Source organism: Salmo trutta, chromosome 19 (assembly GCF_901001165.1).
Source record: "Salmo trutta chromosome 19, fSalTru1.1, whole genome shotgun sequence".
Lineage (NCBI taxonomy): Eukaryota > Metazoa > Chordata > Actinopteri > Salmoniformes > Salmonidae > Salmo > Salmo trutta.
This window is the reverse complement of record NC_042975.1, coordinates 33716653-33728422: the sequence shown is the minus strand read 5'-3', so window position 1 is coordinate 33728422 and position 11770 is coordinate 33716653. Positions and strand designations below refer to the sequence as shown.

Below are 11770 nucleotides of genomic sequence, written 5' to 3'. Positions count from 1 at the left end.
AGACATGGATGGGCCTGGGTGGACAGAGGCCCACCCACTGTGGAGCCAGGCCCTGACAGGCCCACCCAATCAGATTGATGTGGTAAAAGCATTGTCTTGGATTTAGGCCTTAAAATATTTTAAATATTTTTTATAAAAAGTGTTGATTTTGAGTGAAAATCAAAAAAATCTATAGGAAAACTCATAAAAACAGGGTGCCTTTCCTTCACTGGGTGGGCCGTTTGGGAACTTTTTGGCAAAATTAGAGTATACCCACTTCTCCAGGCACCACTGCATAGGGCTGATGGAAAGACAGTAGTCACACACAGCATGATGTTAAAGGATAAGCAGTCCATAAACTCTGACATAAGCCAGTAGGTCCCAATCATAATAATACAAAAACGCAACCATTAAGCATTTCCCAGGCAAAATGTAGAACTATTACTTTCCATTGCAAAAAAACATTTCACTTTTAGCACACACAGTAACCGGTAACCTAAAGTTTAAAGTGGAACTGACAGCGTTTTAACTACTTTGCAGATATGAAACAGACAATCATATCAGTCAAAAATATCAAATTCCCAGTTTATGCTACAAAACCAACTTTATAAGAGGTTCTAAAAATAGACTCAATGTTCCATGACGTACAATAAGGCATTGTTGTCAGAATAGATGGATGCAGTTCAATGCATGATTTAATATAATTCACCAATACATTTCTTGGTAGTCCAAAAAATATTGCTATCAGGTTGTAAATCCCAGCTGGCCTGGTACATTGTTTGCTGCCTCCATTCGGGATGCACTGTTTCAGTTTTAATGTCTTAATATTCTGGACAAAACCGGACGAATGTAGCTAATGCTGGGAATGTCAATACAATCCAACTAGCAAGGGCAATGATCAAAAGTCAGTCATAACCTGGCTAATAGACTAGCGTATCTATTTGTATAGTAAGCTAAAAACACAGAGCCTAACGTTAGCTAGTTAGGAGGATGTCATGTTATGCCAGTGGGTGAGTGACGGACTTTTTCCCCTCATATTGTTTTTCGGTGGCTATACACAGGTAGAGATTCGGGTGCCATTTGGTTAACTAGCAAGAACTTGAAAGACTTTTATCCAGTTAGCATATCTATTGCGTTCGCAAATACACTCTGGCTATGTACTCCGATTTAAGAGCACTCTCGTTTGAGTGTACCAGTGTGCAGAACAACTGATGAATTTACGAACGCGCAACACCAACTGAATATGACCGGTATCAGTAAACGTAGGCAAAAAAAAATCATAATTAGTCAAAAACGCTCTAGATAACATGTAAACAGCCTAACCAGCTCTGCTACAGTGAGTAAAATGGCCGGACTGAGATGTTCTCTAATCTGTGTCTGGAAGTAGCAAGCTAGCCAACTTTAGCTAGTTAGCTTGGGTGCTTGGTTGGGACAAGCATGCATTGGCAGACAAGATGCATAAGGATGAGGAGGATACAATTCCCCATCGATTATCAGTGCAATTTTGACGGCCAACTAGATTCAAAGGTTTGAGAGGGTTTATCTAATGTTCCTTCGTTAGATTTTAGCTCTTCTTGCTCTGGCTAGCATTAGTTGTTGATCTTGTTGATGTGCATAACTGAAGAAGAGAGCCTACCTTTTTCATGGTTGTTTGATCAAGACTGATGTTTTTATTTGGTTTTATTTGCTGCAGTGTCTATTAATGGTCCAAACGCATGGCCATTTTCCCACTATATTGCTATAGGGTTTTCACAAATTCCTTAGTATATGTAATTCCTAAACATTGTAACAATTTATGAAAATGTCCATATCTAAGTGGTTGCTTGTCAGAACATTTAACAAAAAGTGTAATTCTTCCTGGGGGTGTATATGAACAGATTTTAATAAGATTTCATGTTGCTAAAATGCTGTCAGTTCCACTTTAAATGCATCAATGTTTCACACACACACAGTATTTTCGGAAAGTATTCAGACTAGGGATGCACAATATATCGGTGAGCATATCGGAATCGGCCGATATTAGATAAAAATGCCATCATCGGTATCAGCCAGATGTCTAGTTTAACACCGACGTTAAAAACCGATGTCAAAGCTACCGTGCATACCTATATAACGTAGGTACATAGCGTAATGACCCAACGTTAAATTTTGCGCTACATGTGCAACACAGCATTCCTAACCTAGCCCACAATGTCTGCTGTGTGGATCGAGCAGTCAAGTCGAGCAGTCATTTGAAAGAGTAAGAACATTTCAGCGAGACAACTCAAAGGCGAAATCCATTAAAGCCAAGATAACGGAATTCATTGACATTGACAGTCAACCTTTCTCTGTCGTGGGTGATGTTGGCTTTCGCTGATTGGTCGAGCACCGGTACACACTACCAAGTCAGCTATTTTTCAGATGTTTACCAGAGTTACACATTAATAGCGTCACAACATGCATACTATGGAACGCCGTTTGGGTCTTTGTGTGTCAAAAAAGATACAGTAGCACTGTCAAAGCTGTACAAAAAATTCTGCAAACATCGGCCACGAACGATGTGTTTAAAATACCGCGTTGGTAATAAAGCATAATTTGTTCAAACGCAACTTCTGTGGTAGCTAGCTTTAGCTTGGTACCTAACCAGCACCAATATAACCAGCCTGAAAACAATGACCAGTAGAAACTGCAGTCATTTTCATTATTCTTAGCAATGATTTAGGAATCCTTGTGAGTAAGTATTAGTTAGGTTGCCACTTGTTGTTTGCCTATTGAAATTGAACTTCAGTTCATGAAAATAAATGGCTAGCCAGCTACTTAACCCTGTTGCCCAAAGCTAACGTTATAAGCAGCCAGCTAGCTTCACCTGGCTAGTGAGGCTCGACCGGACCGGGTTATGTGTTGTGAAGCTAGCCACAATAAGGAGTTGGCACAATAGTGGAATTTGGGGTTTGCCTTCAAAATATAGTATGTCATTGACAGTGGTGCAAATGAATACAAATAGTAGAATCATGCCATACTTTTATTTTGAAGGTTAACTGCAAAGTCCACTATTGTGGCTAATCCTTATTGTGGTTAGCTTCACATAGATGGGTCCAACCACCATTAATCCAATAAGAACTGTCTTATAAAATAGGGTTATTTTTGATGATGACATCTAGATTGTTGTTTTGTTATGTTTTTGGGGAAGAACATTGTTTGCATCCATGAACTAGCTAGCTTTTTTAATGACCAGCACTGTAGGTGTGTGAGACAACTTTACCGGCGTCATAGTATACGTATCGATGAATCGTTGTGACATATGAAATACGAGTGATTGTCTAATAACTACTTTAAAAATTAATGAAGGCGTTAAATTATTATGTGACTTGCAGTCATATTCAGGTCCTGATTGGTCAACAAGCTTATTTGACGCGTCAAATAGTGTTACTTGACTTGTATCTTTTTTTTACACGCGAAGACTCAAACGGCGTTCCATAGAAATCCTGGTTGAGAAGGAAATGACTGAACAAATGAACAATGAAACAGCACAGGAAGTAAGTGAAAGAAATAGGTTTTGATTATGTTTTACTGGTAATGGGACACATGCGTAAATGCCAACAAAATAACTTTTTGGTGTGTGTGTAACCTTTATTAAACTAGGCAATTTAACTTTACAATGACGGCCCGGACGACGCTGGGCCAATTGTGCGCCACCCTATGGGACTCCCAATCATGGCCAAATGTGATACAGCCTGGATTCGAATTTTTTGTTAGATACTTTTTAGACTACAAATGCTATGATCATATGTTATCCATTTGTTTGTCTTTTTGTATGTTTCTTGTATACCATTTTTTTAATATTTCAGTTAACCAATGATATTAGGCCATACTTGGCCATGATTACAAACACCTGTGTGTCTCTTGACACTATATAAATGACTCATCTCCCAGTGTTTGTGATGATACCCTGATGAAGACAGCTTAGCTGTCGAAACGTTGGTTATTAAAATTTTTGCATCTGAGCTCTTAGAGTGTGCGGCTTTCCTTTATTTTCTAGTGTTCTACTCCGCTAGCCAGCACCTCGCCTTTATAGGTGTGCGTTTCTTTTTTCTAGATTGTTTTGTTACCCAGTTAACAGCACCCTATCGACTAAAAAGCTCTAATACGATGCCGAATGACAATTCTTTTCTTGACACTGGTCACAGACCCAAACAAGATTACTTTGAATATAGCCTAAAGGAGCGTGATCAAATCATTGTTTCGGAGTCCCTTTTTGACATGCCGGGAGGTAATTCTGACCTCTCGAAAGAACTGTTACATTTATCTAAGCGCCAGACGAGAACGCATTTACATATAGTCACTCTTAGTGATTACGTACGTCAAGGCATTATTCCACGGGGACTCGGGTGGCAAAAAGAACCATCATTGGGACAGCGCACAGATGATTTCTGTGAGCGTTGGTGTGCCATCCTGAACAAGTGCTCTATTGATTTAATGACATTAATTGTTGACCAGTTGAAGAAGGATTTTAGTGAAATGGATAATACGATTAAAGACAAACGCACAGCTCTACAAATAGCTGTTAATGATGATGGCATATTCAATGAACTGATGAAAACTAACCAAGCACTCCAGGACAAGCTGTCTACAGAAATAAAGGAACTTAAAATCAAGAAATTCAACCAAGACAAAAAAGACAAGGCCGAGGATAAAGTCTATTTTTGGAGAAACCCTGACAAAGGAGGTCCTGCTCCTCTCCATGGCAGACGCAGGAGGGATGACACTTACTTTGATCCACCCCGGTCTGACCAACACTCTACAACCAGCGCCTCATCAGCTTCCAGTGGCAGTTTTTTATTCAACGAGAGACCGGGCCAACGGAAGGGCGCAGGTGGCCGCAGGCACGCGCATCGACGAGATGCCGCACCCGACGGGGTAAGAAGAAACGACTACCAGAGGGGACCGTTCACACGGTCCCAGAACCCACGGGACTGAGTGTCTTTAATTTATCAAGCAAGATATTGAGCCCTGCCCATGTCACCTTGCTTAATAAAGGGTTATCTTTTGTGCCTACAACACAGTGTAACGATTTTGACGTTAAGGTAGACATGTTTAAGTTTTTTAGAAACATCCGTTTAAGGGAATACTTTAGCTCCCCCAATCCTGATACTTCTATTGAACCAGTAGGTTACTTACCTGTACATACTCCGACTCCTTTTAGAAGCAAGAGTTATTTTGTACCTCCAGCCAATCGCAATCACTCTATTGAGACATATTGCAGACTTGTTGAAAAAGATGTTGCTCATCTCCTTAAGAATAAACAGGACTTCAAATCTTTCCATAATTTATCTAAGGATGAAAAAAAAGCTTTGCTTGATTTACAATCTGATACGTCAGTCCTTATTCGTCCTGCTGATAAGGGTGGGTCGGTGGTACTCATGGATAGGACAGATTATGTAAATGAGTGTCATAGACAACTGCTTGACAACACCTTTTACAAGAAACTCAGAAGTGACCCTACTTCCCAATTTCAGAATACTATCTTTACTGTCCTAGATGGTTATTTAAATTCTGGTCAGATAACCAAAAAATAATATGACTTTCTGGCCATCCAACACCCTAAAATTGCCACTTTCTATACTTTGCCGAAATTACACAAGAATGTTACAAACCCTCCAGGGCGCCCTATTGTAGCGGGCATTGATGCAGTAACGGCCCCTCTATCTACTTTTGTTGACTTTTTTATTAGACCACTCGCAGAACAGCTCCCCTCCTTTGTAAAGGACACCAGCAGTATGATCTCTATCATTGAATCTCTTGATCCTCTGCCTGAGAACACCTTGTTAGTTACTTTTGATGTTGAGTCGTTATACACAAATATTCCACATGAGGGCGTTATTGAAGCCATGGAACATTTTCTTCTGCAACGTGACCCTAATGAGCTACCTTCCAGTGCCTGCATTGTAACGTTGGCTGAAATAGTACTCACACACAACTACTTCATGTTTCTAAATGATTTCTTTATTCAGACGAAGGGTACTGCTATGGGATCTCCCATGGCTCCTAACTATGCTAATTTGTATGTGGGTTACATGGAGAAACAATCCATTTTTAACCCTCTCAAAAATGTTTTCTTGCCTAACATCATTATTTGGAAACGGTATATTGACGATATTTTTGTTCTATGGAGGGGTGATGCAGAACTGCTCCAGTCGTTTTATGCTTTTCTTAACTCCTGTTCTGAACATTTGAGATTTACTATGCAATCTGATACACGTCAAATCAGTTTTCTTGATCTTCTGATCTTGTGTGAAGATAATGTTTTATACACTGATCTTTACAGGAAACCTACTGATCGTAACAGTTTGTTGAGGGCTGATAGTTGTCACCCACTTCCCTTGAAAAATAGTTTGCCCTACAGCCAATTCTGTCGAATCAAAAGAATTTGCATTAAACAATCAGATTTCGACAGAAATATGGCTGAGACTCAGGATAAGTTCAAGGAGAGGGGGTACAACAATGATCAGATTAATATTGCCATTGAGAAAATTCAAAACAAAACGAGACATGACCTTTTTCAAGGTCAGTCTCGCAAAAAGACGCATTCATGCGTTCTTACTACCCGCTATTCAAAGTGCTCTGAACAAATTAAAGGAATCGTTCACAAACATTGGCACATTCTGAAATATGATGATAGTCTTGGTAATGTGTTTTCTGATCTTCCCCTGGTCGTATTCTCGCGGGGCAGAAATCTCAGAGACCAATTGGTACACTCTGATTTACCACCCCAAGATATTCCTGAACAACGCCTATTTGCGCCCATACTGGATGGAAATTACAAGTGTAATGGCTGTGCTCAATGCAATGGCACTTACAAATGTAGATCCTTCAAACACCCCCAAACAGGGAAATCTATCCCAATTAAAGGTGTTATTACGTGTTCCACTAAGGCAGTTATTTACCTTATAACTTGTCCCTGTGGTAAAAATTATGTGGGTAAAACAAAGCGTGAATTAAAAGTACGTATCTCAGAGCACCGTAGCACCATTAGGTGCAAAAACCTGACTTACCCAGTTGCGGCCCACTTTTTGGAGGCAGGCCATTCGATTTCGTCTCTGCGTTATATTGGCATCGAACATGTCACCCTCCCGAGGAGAGGGGGTGACCTTGATAATTTATTGTTAAAACGAGAGGCTGCCTGGATCTTTAATTTAAAGACACTTGCTCCCTTCGGTCTCAACATAGACTTTGATCTGAAGCCATTCTTGTGATTATTGTGATTTTGCCATTGTAATTGTTTGTTAGATACTTTTTAGACTACAAATGCTATGATCATATGTTATCCATTTGTTTGTCTTTTTGTATGTTTCTTGTATACCATTTTTTTTTATATTTCAGTTAACCAATGATATTAGGCCATACTTGGCCATGATTACAAACACCTGTGTGTCTCTTGACACTATATAAATGACTCATCTCCCAGTGTTTGTGATGATACCCTGATGAAGACAGCTTAGCTGTCGAAACGTTGGTTATTAAAATTTTTGCATCTGAGCTCTTAGAGTGTGCGGCTTTCCTTTATTTTCTAGTGTTCTGCTCCGCTAGCCAGCACCTCGCCTTTATAGGTGTGCGTTTCTTTTTTCTAGACAGCCTGGATTCGAACCAGGGACTGTAGTGACACCTCTTGCACTGAGATGTAGTGCCTTAGACCGCTGCGTCCATGTGTGTGTTTAACTGTACTCGAATGCTTAAAAGGCCGCCCAAAAATGTCATATCGGTGCTTCACTAATTCAGACCCTTGCCTTTTGTTAGGTTACAGCCTTATTCTAAAATTGGTTAAAAAATAATATTCCCTCATCAATCTACATACAATACCAAATAATGGGATATCAAAAACAGTTTTTGAAAAATGTGTTCAAATTTTTATATATATATATATATGGGTCTGACTGAAAAATTCACATTCAGTCAGACCCTTTACTCAGTACTTTGTTGAAGAACATTTGGCAGCAATTACAGCTTTGAGTCTTCTTGGGTATGACGCTACAAGCTTGCCACACCTGTATTTGGGGAGTTTCTCCCATTCTTCTCTGCAGATCCTCTCAAGCTCTGTCAGGTTGGATGGGGAGCGTCACTGCACATCTATTTTCAGGTCTCTCCAGAGATCTTTGATCGGGTTCAAGTCCGGGCTCTGACTGGGCCACTCAAGGACATTCAGAGACTTGTCCCAAAGCCACTCCTGCGTTGTCTTGGCTGTGTGCTTATGGTCGTTGTCCTGTTGGAAGGTGAACCTTCGCCCCAGTCTGAGGTCCTGAGCGATCTGGAGCAGGTTTTCATCAAGGATCTCTCTGTACTTTGCTCCGTTCATCTTTCCCTCGATCCTAACTAGTCTCCCAGTCCCTGCCACTGAAAACATCCCCACAACATGATGCTGCCACCACCATGCTTAACCATAGGGATGGTGCCAGGTTTCCTCCAGATGTGACACTTGACATTCAGGCTAAAGAGTTTAATATTGGTTTCATCAGACCAGAGAATCTTGTTTTTCATGGTATGAGCTTTAGTTTCCTTTTGGCAAACTCAAAGCAAACTGTCTTGTGCCTTTTACTGAGGAGTGGTACCGTCCGTTCTTTAGACTAGTTGAGTATCTGGAGCATCAGCATTTTTGGGTTCGATTACAGGCTCAAAATGGCAAGAAACAAAGAACTTTCTTCTGAAACTCCTCAGTCTATTCTTGTTCTGAGAAATGAAGGCTATTCCATATGAGAAAATGCCAAGAAACTGAAGATCTCGTACAAGGCTGTGTACTACTCCCTTCACAGAACAGCGCAAACTGGCTCTAACCAGAATAGAAAGAGGAGTGGGAGGACATGGTGCAAAACTGAGCAAGAGCACAAGTACATTAGAGTGTCTAGTTTTAGAAACAGACGCCTCACAAGTCCTTAACTGTCAGCTTCATTAAATAGTACCCGCAAAACACCAGTCTCAACAGTGAAGAGGCGACTCCGGGATGCTGGCCTTCTAAAACAAGGACATTTCGAAGTGACCCCAAACTTTTGAACGGTGTCTGTGTGGAAATTATGCAGAAAATTACATTAATTGTCAACCTGCAATATTAAAGCTGATCTACCCCCCCTGCTGTGTGTGTGCATATGTATGTGTATGTATATATACAGACATGCATGCATGCATGCATACAGTTGAAGAAGGAAGTTTACATACACTTAGGTTGGAGTCATTAAAACTCATTTTTCAACCACTCCACAAATTTCTTGTTAACAAACTATACTTTTGGCAAGTCGGTTAGGACGTCTACTTTGTGCATGACACAAGTAATTTTTCCAACAATTGTTTACAGTCAGATTATTTCACTTATAATTCACTGTATCACAATTCCAGTGGGTCAGAAGTTTACATACATTAAGTTGACTGTGCCTTTAAACAGCTTGGAAAATTCCAGAAAATTATGTCATGGCTTTAGAAGCTTCTGATAGGCTAATTGACACCTGTGGTTGTATTTCAAGGCCTACCTTCAAACTCAGTGCCTCTTTGCTTGACATCATGGGAAAATCAAAAGAAATCAGCCAAGACCTCAGAAAAAGAATTGTAGACCTCCACAAGTCTGGTTCATCCTTCGGAGCAATTTCCAAATGCCTGAAGGTACCACGTTCATCTGTACAAACAATAGTACGCAAGTATAAACACCATTGGACCACGCAGCTGTCATACCGCTCAGGAAGGAGACGCATTCTGTCTCCTAGAGATGAACGTACTTTTATGCGAAAAGTGCAATTAAATCCCAGAACAACAGCAAAGGACCTTGTGAAGATGCTGGAGGAAACGGGTAGAAAAGTATCGTTATCTACAGTAAAACGAGTCCTCTATCACCATAACCTGAAAGGCCTCTCAGCAAGGAAGAAGCCACTGCTCCAAAACCGCCATAAAAAAGCCAGACTACGGTTTGCAACTGCACATGGGCACAAAGATCATACTTTTTGGAGAAATGTCCTCTGTTCTGATGAAACAAAAATAGAACTGTTTGACCATAATGACTATCGTTATGTTTGGAGGAAAAAGGGGGACGCTTGCAAACCGAAGAACACCATCCCAACCGTGAAGCACGGGGGGGGCAGCATCATGTTGTGGGGGTGCTTTGCTGCAGGAGGGACTGGTGCACTTCACAAAATAGATGCCATCATGAGGAATGGAAATGATGTGGATATATTGAAGCAACATCTCAAGACATCAGTCAGGAAGTTAAAGCTAGGTCGCAAATGGGTCTTCCAAATGGACAATGACCCCAAGCATACTTCCAAAGTTGTGGCAAAATGGCTTAAGGACAACAAAGTCAAGGTATTGGAGTGGCCATCACAATGCCCTGACCTCAATCATATAGAAACTTGTGGGCAGAACTGAAAAAGCATGTGCGAGCAAGGATGCCTACAAACCTGACTTCGTTACACCAGCTCTGTCAGGAGGAATGGGCCAAAATTCACCCAACTTATTGTGGGAAGCTTGTAGAAGGCTACCTGAAACGTTTGACCCAAGTTAAACAATTTGAAGGCAATGCTACCAAATACTAATTGAGTGTATGTAAACTTCTGACCCACTGGGAATGTGATGAAATAAATAAAAGCTGAAATAAATCATTCTCTCTAGTATTATTCTGACATTTCACATTCTTAAAATAAAGTGGTGATCCTAACTGACCTAAAACAGTGAATTTTCACTAGGATTAAATGTCAGGAATTGTGAAAAACATTGTTTAAATGTATTTGGCTAAGGTGTATGTAAACTTCCGACTTCAAGTGTGTGTGTGTGTGTGTATGTATATATATATATGTGTGTGTGTATATGTGTGTGTATGTGTATATGTGTGTGTGTGTATATATATATATATATATATATATATATATATATATATACATACACACACACACACGTGTGTGTGTATATATATGTGTTTGTGTGTGTGTGTGCACACACACACGTGTGTGTGTATATATATATATATATATATATACACACACACACACACACACACACACACACACACACACACACACACACATATATATATATATACACACACACACACACACACACACACACACACACACACATATATATATATATATATATATATACACACACACACACACACACACGTGTGTGTATATATGTGTGTGTGTGTGTATATATATATTTGTTGGTCTGTGGTGTGTAATGAGGAGCAAACAGATGCTGCACTTGACACATTTATTAAATTGCTTATCCCAGTTACTAATAAGCATGCATATTTAGAAAATTACTGTGAAAACGATGAAATCCCTGTGGATTGATGAGGAATAAAAAATTGTATCGTTGAGAAGGATGAGGCAAAAGGAATGGCAAATAAGTCTGGCTGCACAACTGATTGGCACACATACTGCAAATTGAGAAATAATGAGACTAAACTGAATAAAAATAATCTACACTTCGAAAACAAAGATAAATTACATAAATAATGATAGTGAAAATATTTTGAGCACTTTAAATTATATTTTGGGAAAAAAGGCAAACTCCGCTCCATCATTCATTGAGTCAGATGGCTCATTCATTGAGTCAGATGGCTCATTCATCTCAAAGCCAACTGAGATTGCCAACTATTTTAAGGATTTTTTCTTTGGCAAGATTAGCTAAAGTAGGCATGACATGACAGCAACAAACACTGACACTACACATCCAAGTATATCTGACCAAATTATGAAAGATAAACGTTTTTTTTTTTTGTCTGTCAACAATGACAAGCCACCGGGGTCTGACAACTTGGATGGAAAATTACTGAGGA

At 39.9% G+C, this 11770-nt stretch overlaps 1 protein-coding gene across 1 annotated transcript in view; it reads left to right on the top strand.

Annotated features, from left to right (window-relative positions):
• The first annotated feature begins 4011 nt into the window (after window positions 1–4011).
• The window catches only part of LOC115153739 (uncharacterized), a 42245-nt gene continuing 34486 nt past the window's right edge, over window positions 4012–11770 (top strand). The window contains exon 1 of the mRNA XM_029699327.1: window positions 4012–4875. Within this exon, the coding sequence (XP_029555187.1) occupies window positions 4108–4875 (768 nt within the window). The 5' untranslated portion in view covers window positions 4012–4107. The remainder of the gene's footprint in view (window positions 4876–11770) is intronic.